Genomic DNA, 19,682 nt, shown 5'->3' on the forward strand with positions numbered 1-19,682 from the left:
CACAGCGAGGCTGAGACAATTAATACAAGTTTTGTTGAGGGTCAGATCGCGTCATTGTGCCAATGTGGTGTCGTTAAACCCCCCACCACCTGGCACAGCCAATCAGTAAGGTTTAGTGTCGCATACACAGGACGTGGCCAATTCGTTACTCGTACAGCACGAGTGTTCAGTGTAGTGTACAGTGTAGTGTATAATGTAGTGTATAGTAGTGTATAGTGTAGTGTTTCGTGTAGTATACTAATACAATACACAACATTTACAACTATTTTATGGATGATATTGGTCGCGAAAGCCTACGTGTTAACATGGCTGTTGTTCACACTTGCACCCATTGAAAATGGTGTACTTCTACACTACGTAGTGCGTTTCCAAAGCAAGAAATTTCACAGCAGGAGGTCAGGCAGCCGTCAAACGAATGAGGTGATTCGACAGAGGCTTTTATTGATTAATAAACCACGATTTGTATTCGCAATAAGCAGTGCACGTATTTTTCACATGGGGTGTCAGCTTAGAGGTCATAATATTGGCCAAACGTTGATTGTCCGTAGTCAAATGTTAACTACATCTCAAAGCTCCGGGTCTCCTCGGCCACGGTCATTTCCTCCCTTCTCTACGATTGCGAAACGTGGAACCCCTCCCCTCCCCCTCCCCAATGGAACATCTTTGCCGGTTAGAACCATTCAGACTGGACCTGCCTACGATCTATCCTGGGTGTAACCTGCAAGTTGGATTGTGTGAGGAGCTCACAAATCCTTTAAAGATCTGGACAAAGTCCCATCATCAGTGCGCTCCTCCGGCAGACAAGACTGCGTTGGCTTGGTCATGTAGCCCGCATGCCAATCTACTGCATGCCCAAGCAGCTTCTGTTCGGCAGGATAGAGGGGGCTAAACGGGCGAGGCTCACGGACGAGAGAAGAGATTGAGTGACGTGGTGCAGGAGGACGTGGAGCTGAGTGGACTTGCCGATGACTGGTACCAGCGGTGTCAAGATCGGCCTGTGTGGAGGAGGCTCGTGAAGGACGCTGCTGGGCAGTTGGAGGCAGTCACCCTCCAGCAACAGCAGAGGAGCGACGCTCACCACAATGAGCGGAGTGCCGGGCATATACATCGCAGCAAGTTGGCACAGTCGGGGGCATAGGTGGTGCATCTGCCAGTCATCTCAGTTGGTCAATATATGACCCTTGCTGGGTCTGTCCCGTGACCTCCTGCCAGAAGAGAGCCTTCGACATTGACAATTTCAGTTGTATGTTGATCTTCATCCATGCTAATTGAATGTAAAAAGATGTGCAGGATACGATAATTATATTTGTATAATCACGTTCAGGGCTACATCGTATGCTTGGCGATTATTATCATTGTTGTAACTACAGCAAATTAAATCCGTCAGATAATAGTGAGTATTAAAAGCAATCGAGGAATGTGATTAGAAATTGGACGAGCAACGTCAACATGAAACCCGTCAGCTCAAGATCTAAATCACGAAGCAATAATCAAGAAATGTTTACACAAATGAAAGGTATAAGCAACATAATAGTTACCACACACACACAGGAATAGAAAATTACTTGTGTGCACGCGTGGTGTGTGTGTACATTTGAGGGTATATACAAAACAACCCCCTACCTCCTCGCAGTGCCGGACAGTCAACTCTGTCGTGGACAGTGCTGTGGGGGGAGGGCCAATTCTGATTGGCTACTCCCCTCGTGGCGTCTGTGACCACCACAGTGGCTAAACGGGGGCTCTGGATGGGTGCGAGGGGCTGGTAAACCCCTCCACCTTCAATTCATTACCACTAAACTATGACTGAAATATGTAACTAATAAGCTTGTGCCGGAGGCCGCGGGGGACAGGCGTCTATGACGTTTCCTGGTCAAACCCCAATTGGCGGAGCCAGGAGATTGAATTTCTACTCTCGGGGCTCCTCCAGAAACAACGAAAAGCCACTACAGATGGCCACGTGGAATGTTCGAACGCTCACTGCGGAGGAGAGGCTGCCACTCCTCTGTCGGGAGCTAGACCGGTACCGCCTGGATCACTGTGGCATCCAGGAGGTCCGGTGGACCGGTTCTGGCTCCTGCCACCATGAGGGGTGGACAGTCCTCTACTCGGGGCAGTAGATTAGCAAACAACACGGAGTGGCTGTTCTTTTGAACAAAAGAATGAAGGGGGCGTGGGAGCGTGGCAGTGAAGTGTGGGAAGCTGTAAGCCCCAGGCTACTTTGGGCTCGCCTTCCCATCAACCGGAGGTGAGGAGTGGTGGTTGCGGTTACTTATGCCCCCACCGAAGACGGACATCCGTGGAGGGATGCAGGCAAAGCCGATGAGACAGATGCCTTCTATGACCTCCTGTCACAGGTGCTGGCTAAAGTGACCCCTCGGGATAGAGTCATCTTGTTGGGTCACTTCAATACCCGAGTTGGTCAACCGCAGCCTTCGCTCGGAGGTTCGGAGAGCCGTGAGGCGCTGCAAGGATGGGTGGTGGTCGCGGGTTGCTGTGGAGATGGAGTCTGCCTCAGTGGCCCGCGATCACAAATCGCTCACTAACTCCATCAAAAAAGTAACCTGCAGCGCCACATCTGTTACCATCATTAGGGGAAAAACGGTGATCCAATCTCCGACCCCCAGGAACAGGTTTGCAGATTTGCTGAGCATTTCTGTGAGGTCCTGGGGGAGGGAGAATCCCTTAACCAGGAAAACATCGTGGCACAAAGTGAGGATAACCCTGCTGAGGCTGCGGTGCCTCAAATATTGGAAGAAGTCTCCCCCTGTGAGTGGCTGGCTGAGGTGCCATCTGTTGAGGAAGTACTGAAGGCGATCTGGAGTCTGAGACCAGGAAAGGCAGCGGGCAGAGATGATCTCCCAAGCGAAATGCTGAAGGAGGGTGGCGTTTGTGCACAGACTGCTCTATATGACATCATAACAATAGTCTGGACCACTGGACGGGTTCTGCAGGATTGGAAGGATGCCCTGGTGGTCCCCCTCTTTAAGAAGGGAGATCGCACAGACTGTAACAACCACAGGGGCATCTCACTCCTCAGTGTGCCGGGAAAGGTCCTGGCAAGGATTATTCAACATCGCCTTGCCAGGCACGCTGAGGAGAGGCTTGCGGAGCCCCAATGCGGTTTCAGGAAAGGGCGGTCCTGCACAGATGCCATATTTTCTGTCCGTCTGCTACAGCAGAGGTGTAGGGAATTCCAACAAGACCTACATCTCTGCTTTATTGACCTGGTTAAGGCCTATGATACCATCAGTAGGCCTGGGCTCTGTGTTATTCTTCGTGCTTTTGGAGTCCCTGACCCTCTGCTCACGATCATTAAGGACCTTCATGATGGTGAGGGGGCCCGGGTAAAACTACGTGGCCGGGAGTCCGAGCCATTCCCTGTACACCTTGGGGTACAACAGGGATGTCCTCCCACATTATTAACATCTATGTTGACCACGTAGTTCGGGAAGCCTTCAATAGCTGTACCGGGGGAATCTTCATATGGTACAGATATAATGGGAGGCTGATCGATGCCCGGGTGCAGTCAAGGGATGGCTCCCTATTGCTCAACCACGCTATGTATGCCGATGATTTGGTAATAGCTGCTCATTCAGAGGAGGAGTTGGAGACACTGCTGCTGAGACTGGAGCGTGCCACTAAGAGATGGGGTCTTACCATCAGTCCCACCAAAACTAAGCACCTGCCTGGGTATTTTGTACCATCGGACACTCCATCCCCACAACACCCAATCGGTGATGGGGCAGTTGTGGAGAGAGTGGAGAGTTTCCCATACCTGGGCAGTGTGCTTATGACTGGCTCCAGTTTAACAGCAGAGGTCTCACTCCGAATCAGTCGAGCGGCAATATCTTTTCATCGGTTGTGTAACACTGTGTGGAAGCTACCTTGTCTGTCGCTCCGCACTAAGCTTCAGGTCTTCTCGGCCACGGTCATTCTCTCCCTTCTCTATGCTTGCAAAACGTAGACCCCCCTAATGGAACACCCTCGCTGGTTAGAAACATTTAGGCTGGCCTGCCTACGATCCATCCTGGGTTTAACCAGACTGGATTGTGTGAGGAGCTCACAAATCCTTGAAAGATCTGGGCAATGTCCCATCGGTGAGCTCCTCCGGCGGGCAAGGCTGCGATGGCTGGGTCATGTAGCCCGCATGCCTAGCCACCGCATGCCGAAACGGCTTTTGTTCGGCCGGATCGAGGGGGCTAAACGGACGCGGCACGTGCTAGAGAAGAGATGGGGTGATGTGGTACAGGAGGACGTGGAGCTGAGTGGACTTGCCGATGACTGGTACCAGCGGTGTCAAGATCGGCCTCTGTGGAGGAGGCTCGTGAAGGACGCTACTGGGCAGTTGGAGGCAGTCGCCCTCCAACAACAATGGAGGGCGGAGGAGCGACGCTCACAACAACGAGCGGAGCGCCGGGTGGCTAAAGCAGAGCAAGTTGGCACAGTAGGGGGCACAGGTGGTGCATCAGCCAGTCATCTCAGTCATCTCAGTCAGTCGACCCGTGGCACCTGGGTCTGCCCCGTGACCTCCTGCCAGCGGGCGTTCGACACTTCACGTGGCCTCACGGTGCATTTGTCCTGGCACAAGCGTCGTGGTGACGTCACCGCGACTTAGTGGCGAATGGCGGTTGTTGTTGTTGTTGTCTGTACACGTGAGTGTTTGTGTGTGTATACGTGTGTGTGGGTGTACATGTGAGTGTTTGTGTGTGTACACATGTGTGTGGGTGGGTGTACACGTGTATGTAATTATTATTTTTGGTTGTGAATTAATGATTATTTAATCGTTTTAATATGTAAGTGTGGACAGTGATATAGGCGGTGTGTATATACAGGGTGCTTCAAAAAAATGTGAACACTTCGGAGAATGTAGAACAACACCACGAGAAATGTGCCACCTCCAAGCTCTGTTTTTTTTCGGTAAAGTAGAAAACCAATGAGTAATTTATGCAGTCACGAAAGCTTCAATTCTTTATTAACACACTTCTACGGGGAAGTTACCTTTACAATTCTGCCCTAAACTTATTGCGCCCCCTTACATTTTCCTGCCCCTCCCCCCTCTTCTGCTGCTGCCGTGCCCCTTGCTTTCTTCGGCCCCTCTCCCCACCTCTACTGCCTATTTTAAGCCTCTGCTCATCCCTCCAGCCCCTTTTTCTTGCTTCTCTGTCCGTCTTTCCCCTTCTTACCCCCTGTGTTTGTGTTTCTGCTATCTTGTACCTCGTATTTGTTCACTCTGTCTATGCTGGTATGTTCAACCCAGAGGATGAACACGAAATTTAGCACTCTTCTGAAATTCGTGGTCTGCCATGCAAGTGTCTAACTGTGTCGTTGGCCGACTGGTTTTGCATCACGTACATTTTTCTTAGGTTTGTTGAATTCTCGTCTCTCATCTTCTTGTTGTATTTACCTCTGTGCAGTTTAACGCTCTCTGTGTGTTGCGTTGATGTCACCCTATGTGCTGTATGTTTTTTACACCTGATGAAGATCGCTTGTGTTGTGGTCAAAACGTCATGATTTATTTATTTTAATATAATTTTATGGTATTTCTACATACGTGACTTTACCGAAAAAAAAAAATGAGTAATTAATGCAGTCACGAAAGTTTTAATTTTTTACTCTTTGAAGCTGTTAACATTACATTTGTTATCAGTTACAGTGCATTAAAAACGATTTTCCAATATAAGTGTTTACAAAAATGTTGAAGCACCCTGTATTTTGATGTTGTTGCTGTTGGGGTTAGGCGTAGAGTTTGTAATGATTATTCGAAATGCACCGCTCATTGTGAACAGCTAAGAGTGGGTGCTGTGTACCCTCTCTGGCGGTAGTGAAACAGCAGGAGGTCTGTTTAGATGTTCAAACACCAAACATAAACCTTTTGCAAGGAATCAAGTTTATGCATTGACCACCGCACGGAACTTGCGGTGACCAGACAAACAAAATCCATGGCTCTGGCCATATATTGATGGCAGTGACTTTGTAACTGAATGGCCTACAATGCATTTAATGATAATGTAACTGTAATGTTAGGTGACATTGTCTTTGTGTAGTGTTATTGATGTGAGTACCGTTGTGTAGAGACAGTGTTGGTAGTACTGTAGGGGCGGAGCTTCTCCCGGGAACCGGATGAGCACACCAGGGGACCATACTCTTTGGTTCTTTCGGTAAAGTTACGTAGGTTTAAAGTAAAATAAATCACGTTTCGGGTGCAAAGCAAGCGTCCGTCATCAGGTGGGAAAGCAAGCGACGATTGTATTGTGCCCAAAACGTCGTGAATTATTTTATTGTATACCTACTTAGCTTTATCGAAAGAACCAAAGAGTATGGATTCCTGCAGTCATGAAAGCTTCAAATAAAAAAAATCATACCAGGAGAGGCTGGGAAAACAGGAAGGGGCACGTGACCAGATGTGGTGTGAACGGGGGGGGGGGGGGGGCAGGGTTGAGGAACACGTGATGTAGGTCCTGAACCCTCACGAAGGATCGGGAAAAGAGGCGTGGCCAAGGGCGGGGCCTGGTCACACCGTAAGGATAAAGGCTGAGCTCCGGGGGCGGGGGACCGGGCTTCGTCCTGGCTGGACTCCGGGCGTCACGCTTGTGGACAGCGTGTTGGCTGGCTTTGTCCGACTTGTAGTCGCCCCGACCAGAATGTTAATAGCCATCTACTCCAAGTGTACCTAGCTAAGTGGATGAATGGTGGGTTACCACCTTAGGTTGTTATTCCGTTAAGGGTTACGTGATGTTGGTTAATTAAACGTGTTGCCTCCAAGTTCCAATGTGCGCCCTGATTGAACCCATTACATTGGTAACTGATTGGCCTACTCCAGAGACAGCAGCCTTCTTTAGGGCCTAGTCTCACTACCAGTGTCTCACTACCAGTGTCAGAAGACCAGTAAAATATATTATTACTTAGTAGACATTGCCTCTAATAATTTATTAATGTAACTACAATGTTACAAGGCATTGTCTCTGTAACTGATTGGCCTACACCAGAAGCAGCAGACTTCTTTAGGGCCTAGTCTCCACCAGCAGTGTTAGACCAGAGAACGACGCCAAAAGGCAACCAGTACAAGGACCATGCCACACGTCTCAGGGCATTGACAGCTCGAGGAGAGCAGCTACACAATGGTCTCACGTCACAGCCCTGATTGTCTCGTTCTAAATCAATCAGGAAAAAGCAAATTTACGGCTTGCTAAAAGTGCGTATTTACACGCGGTTCCTGAAGAATGCAGCCAATTCGCGTCTATACGGTGAGGTCTCGCTGTCTATGCATAGACAGTAATATTTCACTGTATATATAGAGTAATGTCTCAGTCAGGTCTCACTATATATACAGTGAGGTTTCACTGTATATATAAATGTCTCAGAGTATATATGAATACAGAAAGGTCTCACTGTACATATGCAGTTAGGTCTCACTGTATATGCATCAAGGTCTCGCCGTCTATATATACAGTGAGGTCTCACTATATACAGTAATGTCTCAGAGTATATATGTGTGTGTCTATGCATTCATGTCTACATTATATATGTGTGCCTATACAGTAGTCTAAATTATATATGTGTGTGTCTATGGTGAATTTAATGGCTGGGTGGATGGAATTGATGTGGTTGAGGAATTGGTTCAGAGCCGGTCGACCATGTGGCCAGATGACGAACGTGTCATCTACGTGCCTCTTCCACAAGGACGGACATAGAGTGGATGCCTGGATGGTGTCTGTCTCATATTTTTCCTTGAAAACATTAGCGACAATTGGAGATAAGGGAGAACCCATTGGGGTGCCTTCAACTTGTTTGTAGAAATTTCCATTCCAGGTGAAGTAAGTGTTGGTGAGGCAGTGTTTCACTAGAGCTGGTACATCAGCATTCAATCCTTGTTGGACCAGAACTTAAACGATTGCAATGGTATCGGGCACAGGAACTTTGGTGAACAAAGAAACTACATCGAAACTAACAGGCAAATTACCTGGGTACCGTGAGATGTCTTTAATTGACGATACCAAGTGAGCTGAGTTAAGTACAGCTGAGGTGGTCTTACCAGTGAATGGCTTCAAGGTCTTGTAGGTGGGTTAGCCAATGGTGGAGACAATGGGATGAAGGGCTGTACCTTCTTTATTGATTTTTGATGAGCTGTAAAATCTGGGTGGTCTAGCAGCAGAGGATTATAAGGAAAACAGTTTGGTCTGTTCAATTAATGAATATAGTAGTATATATTACTATATACTAGTATATTCATATACTACTATATACTACTATATTACTAAATGCTACTATATTACTATATACTACTGTATTACTATATACTACTATATTACTATACTACTATATACTAGTATATTACTATATACTACTGTATTACTATACTACTATATTACTATACTACTATATACTACTATATTACTATATACTACTGTATTACTATATACTACTATATTACTATATACTACTGTATTACTATATACTACTATATTACTATATACTACTGTATTACTATACTACTATATACTATATTACTATATACTACTGTATTGCCATACTACTATATACTACTATATGTCTATATACTACTATATTACTTTACTACTATATTACTACACTGCTGTATACTGCTATATTACTATACTATTATATTACTAAACTACTATATGCTACTATATTACTATATACTACTATATTGCTATATACTACTATATTACTATATACTACTATATTACCATATACTACTATATTACTATACTACTATATTACTATACTACTATATACTACTATATTACTATATACTACTGTATTACTATATACTACTATATTACTATATACTACTGTATTACTATACTACTATTTTACTATATACTACTGTATTACCATACTACTATATACTACTATATGTCTATATACTACTATATTACTTTACTACTATATTATTATACTGCTGTATACTGCTATATTACTATACTATTATATTACTAAACTATTATATGCTACTATATTACTATATACTACTATATTACTATATACTGCTATATTACTATACTACTATATTACTCTTCTTTGGTTATTTCGGTAAAGTCACATAGAATGAGAATAAAATAATTAAATAACACAATAAACTTCTCACTATATTACTATATCAGTTTCCTACTATATACAAATATTTTATTGTATATTACTACTATTACTATATACTACTATATTATTGTATATTACTATATACTACTGTATAATTATACTACTATATTACTATATGAGTGTACTCTACTGTATATGAACAATATGAAAGATGCTATAGCTGAGTGGACTCGTGTCTTGCGCGGGTGATACGGGTACAAGTGTAAGTACAAATCGGGGGTGGTCGGTCGTGGTATGAGCGGGAACCGTGTACGCTGAGCCCCCATCATGTACTCTGAGACCTTGCTGTACGTATCGAGGGGGTGGATACCCGTCATCTATTTCCTAATTCTCTGGGCATAATCGTTGATTTTCTCCATGCTGATCAGATGCAACTTCAAGTCGTCGTACGTCTCCTGCCAGTGCGCTTCTGTCTCTGACGGGTTATCCTTGTGCAATTCGACCCCGGTCCGGATCAGGCTGACCACGTCGACGACAAGTAACAGGGAGATCACCGCGACCCCAGCTATCCGCAAGCCGCCTCTCACCGCGCCCTTCACCACTGCTGAGGCGACGTCGTCAGCGACGATGGCGCCGGTCGTGGCCACTTTCACCAACGCCTTTGAATTTTTGACGATGTTCACCACCCCTTTCACCGTGCCGCCTGCGGCAAATATTCCACCCACGGCGACTTTGGCTGTCTCCGCGGTGTCCACGGGCGCTTCTGTGCCTCCTTTGGCGCACACCCTCTTGGCCAGCAGCGTGCCCATGGTAACAACCTCAAACTCGCTCGCCGCCGAGGAAACTGACTCCACCACTTTGGCGAGCTTCTCGCCGGCAATTTTATCCTTCTCAATATTTTCTGTCGCCTCCTTGGTCGAGGCTTTGTTCATCACAGTAACGGCGATCGAAGCCCCCGCGGCCGTGATGCTTCCGGCAACCCCCATTGCGGTGCCGGCGATGCTGAGGCCCAGAGATGCGCCGAAGGTCACCGGGATGAGGGCAAAGCCCGTGATGAGCATGATGCCACCAGCGATGCCCGCAGAAGAGCCGGTCACCTTGGAGATGTTGCCATCGCGCTTCCTCTTCCTCAGCTTAACGATCATGCCGGCGAGCATCTTCAAGACCTCAATCCTCTTCGCCCTCCATTCGGGAAATGTCTCTGCGAGTTTCCTGCTCGCTCGGGACTGTTAGCGGTAAATGACAATGTTGACGACAGCAACAAAAGGTGGAGGGGGGAGATGTGGGAATGCAAAGGCATTGAAATGTGACAGTGGCATCATGACAAGTAATCACGCAAAGTCGTAACCCTTTCGGAGTGCCCTTTGAAACGTGTTCACCCAGTGTGTGTGTCTTTGTCTTTGTGTGCCTCTGTGTGTTTGGGGAGGTGGAAGAAGAAGTCATCTCCTGTGAGTGGCTGGCTGAGGTGCAATCTGTTGAGGAAGTACTGAAGGCGATCCAGAGTCTGAGACCAGGAAAGGCACCGGGCAGAGATGATCTCCCAAGTGAAATGCTGAGGGAGGGTGGCGTTTGTGGACAGACTGCCCGACATGACATCATAACAACAGTGTGAACGACTGGACGGGTTCCGCAGGATTGGAAGTATGCCCTGGTGGTCCCCTCTTTAAGAAGGGGGACCGCACAGACTGTAACAACTACAGAGGCATCTCACTCCTCAGTGTGCCGGGAAAGGACATGGTAAGGATTATTCAGCATTGCCTTGCTAGGCACGCTGAGGAGAGGCTCTGCAGAGCCCCAGTGCGGTTTCAGGAAAGGGCGGTCCTGCACAGATGCCATAATTTCTGTTTGTCTACTACAGCAGCAGTGTAGGGAATTTAAACAAGACCTACATCTCTGCTTTATTGACCTGGTCAAGGCCTATGATACCATCAGTAGGTCTGGGCTCTGGGTTCTTTTTCGTGCTTTCAGATTCCAATACCATCTACTCACAATCATTAAGAACCTTCATGATGGTGGTCAGGCCCGGGTAAAGTTGTGTGACTGGATGTCGGAGCCATTTTCTGTTCTGAAGATTTCCACAGATGTCCTGGTGGATTTTCCCTCTGATACAGATGCAATTGGAGGCTGATCAATGCCCGGGTCTGGTCAAGGGATGGCTTCTTATTAGTCAACCATGGTATGATGTGTGTGGATGATCTGGTGAGTGGGTGAGTGAGTGTGGTGTGTGAGTGGGCAAGTAGGGGGTACAGCTGGTGATTTATTTCTAAGTCATCTCAGTCGGTCACCCCATGGCACCTGCAGGGTCCCGTGACATATTGCCAGTGAGCGTACGACACTTCGTAGAGACCCATAGAGATATGTAGAGACACAGAGATACGTAGAGAATCATAGAGACACGAAAAGACCCATAGAGATACGTAGAGCCCCATAGAGACACGTCTAGACCCATAGAGATACGTAAAGATACATATATCCATAGAGAGACACAAAGATATACAGAGACCCATAGAGACCCATACATACATAGATATCCATAGAGATAAATAGAGATGCATAGAGATAATAGAGATACACAGAGACCCAGAGAGATAAATAGAGACCCATACTAAAACTAAACGATGTTTATGTTGCCAGGTGTAAGGCCCCACTGAGCTGCAAATTCCAACTATGCAGCAGCCAGGCATTGGGTTTGAACCCACGACCTCCCGCATACCAGGCGAGGTAGTTAACATCTCCTGGGCCACTGTGATGATGATGAGAGATAGAGAGACGCAGACTCCACATATACAGCAGTGGCCAGGTCATCGTCAGGGTTCCGGGATCGGAACCTCACCGACCTCAAGCATATCGGAAGGAATGGCGTTCCGACCAAACTCACCCATTCCACGTTTCGCTCCCACGGCGGTCCATCGCCGCCAAGTTGCGTCGACACGAGGCTCTGCCTCGCTCGCTCCGCCTCCGCGCTCAGCTCCTCGTCCATCCGCAAATGCGGCTTCCACTCCCAGCGCAGTTTGCACGCCCGCTGTGGGCAGGGGCATTTCCTCCGCGTTCGTTCCAGCTGCCAGTGGACGTCGAAGCAAATGCGGCAGAAAGTGTGGCCACACGGTAGGAACACGGGGTCGTAGAAGATGCCCTCGCAGATCGCGCAGTTGAGGCCATGAGTCTCACGTGTTTGGTTGAAGGTTGATTTCGCCTGCCCTGTAAAATAACACCCCACACACATTATCATCATACACTCGTCACGCATCGTCGACACGTCACGCACGTCACACGTCATCATCACAGACATCACACATCATCACACACACCATCATTACGCATATTACACACCACCACACACAATCAAACACGTCAAACAACATTACACATAATCACACACACTCAGCACTGCTATTCATAGACTCAACACTAGCCATAGACTTAACACCACCAATAGACTGAACACAGCTACCCATAGACTCAACACCACCAATAGACTGAACACAGCTACCCATAGACTCAACACAGCTACCCATGACTCAACGCTACCCATAGACTCAGCACTGATATCCATAGATGCAACACTGCCCATAGACTCAACACTGCTATCCATAGACTCAACACTGCACATAGACTCAACACTACCCATAGACTCAACACTGCTCCCCATAGACTCAACACTTCCCATAGACTCAACACTACCCATAGACTCAACACTTCTACCCATAGACTCAACACTTCTATCCATAGACTCAACACTACCCATATACTTAACACTGCCCATATACTCAACACTATCCATAGACTCAACACTACCCATAGAGTCAACACTACCCACAGACTCAACACTATCCATTGCCTCAACACTACCCATAGAATCAACACTGCTACCCATAGACTCAACACTACCGATATACTCAACACTGCTACCCATAGACTCAACACTTCCCATAGACTCAACACTACCCATAGACTCAGCACTACCCATAGACTCAACACTGCTACCCATAGACTCAACACTTCCCATAGACTCAACACTACCCATAGACTCAACAAGAGACATAGACTGTATGTGTAGTTTGTAGTTCACCTTTGCTCTGTTCTGAGCCCATGTTGTAAATGTGCCTCTTACAATCGCAGCAACGAGCGATGTCCTCCCTGTGGAGAGTTCTGTGGGCAACACGGTTTGTTAGTGAGCTTGCGTAGTGTTTAGTAGTGTAGTGTATAGTAGTGTAGTGTATAGTGTAGTGTATAGTGTAGTGTATAGTAGTGTAGTGTATAGTAGTGTTGTGTATAGTGTAGTGTATAGTAGTGTAGTGTATAGTGTAGTGTATAGTGTAGTGAATAGTGTAGTGTATAGTAGTGTAGTGTATAGTAGTGTTGTGTATAGTGTAGTGTGTAGTGTATAGTGTAGTGTATAGTGTAGTGTATAGTGTTGTGTATAGTGTAGTGTATAGTGTAGTGTATAGTGTAGTGTATAGTGTAGTGTATAGTGTAGTGTATAGTGTAGTCAGGACCGGATTAAGGCACGGGGCTTTAGGGGCTGCAGCCCAGGGGCCTCAGCCAGCTGGAGCGCCTCCAGAGACGAAGTAAAAAAATATTTATTTAGTTAATGGTGAACTTTATTTGTTGTTAGCCTTGTAAAAATTAAATGTATTTTCCATTAACTTTTTTCCTTTTGAAATGATAACTGTGGGCCTCACAGTGCCTGTAGCCCAGGGGCCTACAACATCTTAATCCGGCTCTGAGTGTAGTGTATTGTGTATGGTAGTGTAGTGTTGACTATACACTACAATATACCATACACTACACTATACACTACACGCGACACTATACTACTGTGCACTTTACTATACACTACTTTACACTATACTATACGCTACACTAAACCATTATACACTACGCTATACACTATACTACTATACACTACGCAATACACTACACTACTATACACTACTGCACTACTATACACGACACCGCTCTATACAACACACGATACACCACTACAGTATAAACTGCACTACTATACACTACACTATACACTACTATAGGCTACTATACAATACAATAATATAGACTATGCAAGACTATGCATTACTATACATCACACTACTATACACTACACATACGCTACACTACTATAAAATACTATACACTATACTATGCACTACTATACACTCCACTACTATCCACTACACTATACACCACACTGCTACACTATACTATACACTACATTATACACTACACTATACACTACACTACTATACAGTAATATCCATTGCACTACTCTGCACTACAATACTATATACTACACTACTATGCACTATTATACACGACACTACAAACTGCACTTAACACTACACTATACACTACACTATGGACTATCCTATGCACGACACTACTCCACTACTCTTCACTACACTATAGACTACACTAATACACTACACTATACACTACACGACTATACACTACACTATTATACACTGTACATTACACTACACTATACATTACAACACTACTATGCACTACACTCTACTCGACACTCTTATACTATACACTGCTACACTACGATATACACTACACTATAGGCTACATTTCTCCACTCCATAATGCACTACACTACTCTCCACTACACTACAGACTACACTAATACACTACACTATATACTACACTAGTATACACTATACACTACACGACTATACACTACACTATACACTACAACACTACTTTACTCTACAACACTACTATGCACTACACTCTACGCGACCCTCTTATACTATACTGACACGATACTGATTACTGCTGGCCGCTCTCCGGATGACGTGACTGCTAAGCTACAGGGTGATTTCAATAAACTACAACATCAGCTAGTTGCTCTTAAACTAGTCCTGAATACCTCCAAAACCAAGGTGCTATGCTTCTCACCAGGACTAAAGCAGGAAGTTTTTTTTCTCCAATTACATTCCTTAAATAATTATCAAATAGAGCAAGTCAAGATCTATAAGTATCTTGGGGTCATCCTGGATTCAAAGCTGAATTTTTAAGATCACATTGATTATATTGGTAAAAAGACAAAAATATAAATTGGTTTTCTGTATCGACACAAGCACTGCTTCTCCCCAATGTTCCGTTTGGAATTGATAAAAGCTACCATACTGCCTCTACTTGACTACTGTGACATCGTGTATAAATAAGCTCCAAGTACTGTACTGAAGAAGCTTGATTCCATCTATCACTCGGCCTTAAGATTTACATTGAACTGCCCATATAGGACGCACCACTGTGATCTCTATATTGGGTCAAACTTAACATCTCTTAATGTTCGACGGCTTGTGCACCAGATCTTATTTATTCATGATGTACTTACAAAAAAAATCCGCTGACTACCTGCTGGATCTCCTCTCTGTTTCAAAGAACAAATTTGACCTCAGATCTTCGCTCATTTACCAGCTTCACATTCCCTATTGCCGTACAAAAACTGGAAGAAGGGCCTTTGCTATTGATGCCCCCAGAGTCTGGAATGCTATTTCCAATCATCTGCAACTTGAATAGCTACCAATGAGATCTTTTCTCAAAACTTCTCTGGAGGAGTTGTACACCCCTAGCTGCCACTGCTATTCATTGGCGTAAAATAAAATAAAATGTTTCGCTCCGGATGACGCTGCAAAGTATTATCTGTATTTTGATTTAGCGTGCTGATCTTAAAGGTACATTGAAAAATTTGATACTGCGACTGATGCTTCTGTTATTGTGGAGTAACTCATGCAGCCAACTATGGCTCTATTATTTATGTAGTTTATTGCTAAAATTGGGTCACAGTCCCTGTGATCACTGTTACCTTGCAATTATAGCTTTGTTTTTTGGTGATTTGGAAAAGTTTTTGGGTTTGGACATGTTTGTTTTGTTGTAGTACGGAGTTAGACTGATGGCCTTAATCTAAGTTTTCTTGTGGTTGTTGTTGTTGTTTGACTTGCATCCCACTGGGATTTTTTGCACACAGCGTTGGTGTACGGTGTTTTTTTCAGGAATATTTTGCTGGTTTTTTTCATAGATTTTCTGTTTGCACAGCCACATAGTCACTTCAAGATGTTTTTCTTGTTCCTGTTTTGTTTTGTTGTGGTTGCACCCGATTCAAGAGCCGAATGGCTCACAGGGCTATACCAAAATAAATAAACTGAAACATGAAAACTATACACTGCTACACTACAATATACACTACACTATACCCTAAACGATACATTGCACTATTCTTTACTATACACTACATTACTATACATTACACTACTATACACTGCACTGTACACTACATCACTATACATTACATTATACACCGCACTATTATACCCTAGAAAATATACTTCTATACACTACACTATTGCAGTATATACTACACTATACACTACACTGTATACTATACTCAACACACTACACTATACACTACTGTATTCATGTTTATGGATACATAGAGACCCATAGAGAAGGTGTAGTGACATCGCGGGATGTAACTGTGTAGTGGCGGCCCCAGAGGGGCCCGGTGAGCGCTGAGTGATAGCGCTGAATGGCACCACGCTTGGAGTGCAGTGCCGGCCCCTACAGGAGAGGGTGTGGGAGTGCCGGCCGTAGGAACGAGGTTACTAAGGCCGTGGCACTCTGGTTGACCCCCTTAGAGGATACGGTGACCGGTAAAGTCTACAAAGGGGCCCCAAGAGGGGGCTAGGGGTGGTCACGTGGTCGGGACCCAGATCCTACTGGAGGATTCTGAAAAGTGGGCGTGGCCAACGGTGGAGGCGGACACGCCACAGAGGATCTCAGCCGGGTCCCGTGATGGACCGGCGTGGTTGTTATTCATCCTGAAGGAACCTTCATCTACGCTCTACGTTCAACGAGACTCCAACACGTAGACCTGGACCCGAGCTGTTGGATCCGGTCCGTAGCAGCAATTACGTTGTAACTAGTGTAGTAACTAGTGTAGTAGCTAGTGTAGTAGCTAGTGTAGTAGCTAGTGTAGTAACTAGTGAAGTAGCTAGTGTAGCGACTAGTACAGTGACTAGTAACTGGTGTAGTAACTAGTGTAGTAGTTAGTGCAGTAACTAGTGTAGTAGCTAGTGTAGTGACCAGTGTTTTTACTGGTGTAGTTGCTAGTGTAGTGACTAGTGCAGTAGCTAGTGTAGTGACTAGTGTAGGGACTAGTGTAATAACTAGTGTAGTGACTAGTGTAGTGACTAGTGTAGTAGCTAGTGTAGTGACTAGTGTAGTGACTAGTATAGTAACTAGTGTCGTTACTAGTGTAGCAACTAGTGTAGTAACTAGTGTAGTAGCAGTAACGTAGTAACTAGTGTAGTAACTAGTGTAGTAACTAGTCTAGTCACTAGTGTAGTAACTAGTGTAGTAGCAGTGTAGTGACTAGTGTAGTAACTAGTATAGTTGCTAGTGTAGTAGCTAATGTAGTAACTAGTGTAGTTAGTAGTGTAGTAGCTAGTGTAGTGACTAGTGTAGTCACTAGTGTAGTAGCTAGTGTAGTAACTAGTGTAATAACTAGTGTAGTAGCTAGTGTAGTAACTAGGGTATTAACTAGTGTATTAACTAGTGTAGTAGCTAGTGTAGTAACTTGTGTAGTAACTAGCGTAGTAACTAGCATAGTGACTAGTGTAGTAACTAGTGTAGTAACTAGTGTAATAACTAGTGTAGTTAGCCTGGTCGTCCCCACCATAGGTTGTTATTCTGTTAAGGGGCTAGTTACCTCGTGTGTTGGAACTGGAAAAATGTGTTGCCCCCAAGTCTACGTTTGCGAACCCATTACACAAGCATTAAAGATGCAAGCATTACATATACAGGAATTATAGATGAAGGCATTAAAGATTCAGGCATTAAAGATGCCGCCATTAAAGCTCCAGTTATACAGGCATTAAGAAACAGGAATTAAAGATACAGCCATTACAGATAAAGCCATTAAATATACAGGCTTTAAAGGTGTAGGAATTAAAGATACAGGCATCAAACATTCAGCCATTAAAGAAACAGGCATTAAAGATTCATCCATTAAAGATACAGGCATTAAAGATTCAGGTATTAAAGGTGCAGGCATTAAAGATGCAGGCATTAAAGATTCAGGCTTTAAAGATACAGACATTAAAGATACAGGAATTAAAGATTCAGGCATTAAAGATATGGGCATTAAAGATTCAGCTGTTAAAGATTCAGGCATTAAAATATTCAGGAATTAAAGATTAAGAAATTAAAGATTCAGGTCTTGAAGATTCAGGCATTAAAGATTCAGGTATTAAAGATTCAGGCTTTAAAGATTCAGGAATTAATAATTCAGGTATTAAAGATACAGACATTAAAGATTCAGGCTTTAAAGATTCAGGTATTAAAGATGAAGGCAATAAAGATTCAGGTATTAAAGATACAGCCACTAAAGATTCAGGCATTCAAGATTCAGGCTTTAAAGATTAAGACATTAAAGTTACAGCCACTAAAGATACAGGCATTAAAGATTCATAAATTAAAGATACAGCCACTAAAGATACAGCCATTAAAGATACAGGCATTACAGATACATGCATTACATATACAGGCATTAAAGAAACAGCCATTAAAGATCAAGACTCTCATTCACGCGAAACTTAGTGTATGAAATAGCAATAAAATAAGTTGTACCTTTTTCCGCAATTAAACGGGAGTGGTGTTTTGATGTTCAAACCACCCAATAGACACACACACAACACCTCTATTGCAAGGCATCGTCAAGTCTTGCATTAGTCACACATCGTAGTTCTGGTAAAACTTGCACACAGACAATGGTTCTGATACCAATAAAAACCATCATCATAATGTTATTATACCAGCCGCTAGAGGCTTCCTCTATGGCCTCTTGGCTGCCCCACCGGTGTTAGTAGACCAGAGAAAACGGGTCAGAAGGCGAACAGCAACAATAGTGGCAAGCATCAGAGCACTTAAAGATTCAACTGATCAACCAGAGCATTAGGCCGTCTCTGGTGCAGGCCAATGAGTCTCAAGTTCAATGCCTACATTATGATCATCATCAAAGCAGTGTTTGTTTGCATGTCGTGTGGTAAATGCAAACGGTTCCTTGGGATAGGTGTTTGTGTGTGTCTACTGGGCGTCCTCTGGTCTAACACCGTTTGAGACGAGGCTCGAAAAGAAGCTGTCTCTGGTGTGGACCAATCAGTTTCATAGACAATGCCAATATATTATCATTGTGTTTTTGTTTGCATTCTGACCACAAGTATACGTGGTTAATGCAGATATGATTCCTAGTTAAAGTTTTCAATTTGGTGTTTTAACATCTTGACACCTGTTTTGTTGCCAGAAAAAGGGGAAAATCTATTCTCCTATTGTGGTACTGGCAAAGGAGGCCCCATGATTGAGCAAAATATACTTTAGTGTATTGTGATGACAACGTAGCAATAATTGGGGGGGGGGGGGGGGGTTCAGATGTTTGACGCGATCTAACAAACCCTCTAGTTATGAGTATTGGCGGCGAGCGCCTACTTTGTTGAAATGCTAAGGCGTATGATTGTAGAAAGTGTACAAAGAGTAGGCGTTTCAAAGCGCTTACCCCTTCTCGCGATTCCAATGGCGGTGGTGGTGGTGGTGGTAATGTTAAGAGTGGGCGGTAT

At 44.6% G+C, this 19,682-nt stretch overlaps 1 protein-coding gene across 1 annotated transcript; it reads right to left on the minus strand.

The window, feature by feature from the left end:
* Positions 1–9,283: 9,283 nt before the first annotated feature.
* LOC116956854 (uncharacterized) lies at positions 9,284–10,765 on the minus strand. Its single transcript, XM_032978703.2, has one exon. It carries the CDS (start codon positions 10,215–10,217, stop codon positions 9,438–9,440), a length of 780 nt encoding a protein of 259 aa, XP_032834594.1. The 5' UTR covers positions 10,218–10,765; the 3' UTR covers positions 9,284–9,437.
* Positions 10,766–19,682: the final 8,917 nt, after the last annotated feature.

The sequence above is a fragment of the Petromyzon marinus genome, chromosome 68, assembly GCF_048934315.1.
Source record: "Petromyzon marinus isolate PM22_M1 ecotype Great Lakes invasive population chromosome 68, UKy_Petmar_22M1.pri1.0, whole genome shotgun sequence".
NCBI lineage: Eukaryota > Metazoa > Chordata > Hyperoartia > Petromyzontiformes > Petromyzontidae > Petromyzon > Petromyzon marinus.

What these genes read in the sequence shown, in the direction of transcription:
- LOC116956854 (XM_032978703.2), bottom strand. Translation starts at nt 10,217, where the DNA reads ATGCTCGCCGGCATGATCGTTAAGCTGAGGAAGAGGAAGCGCGATGGC.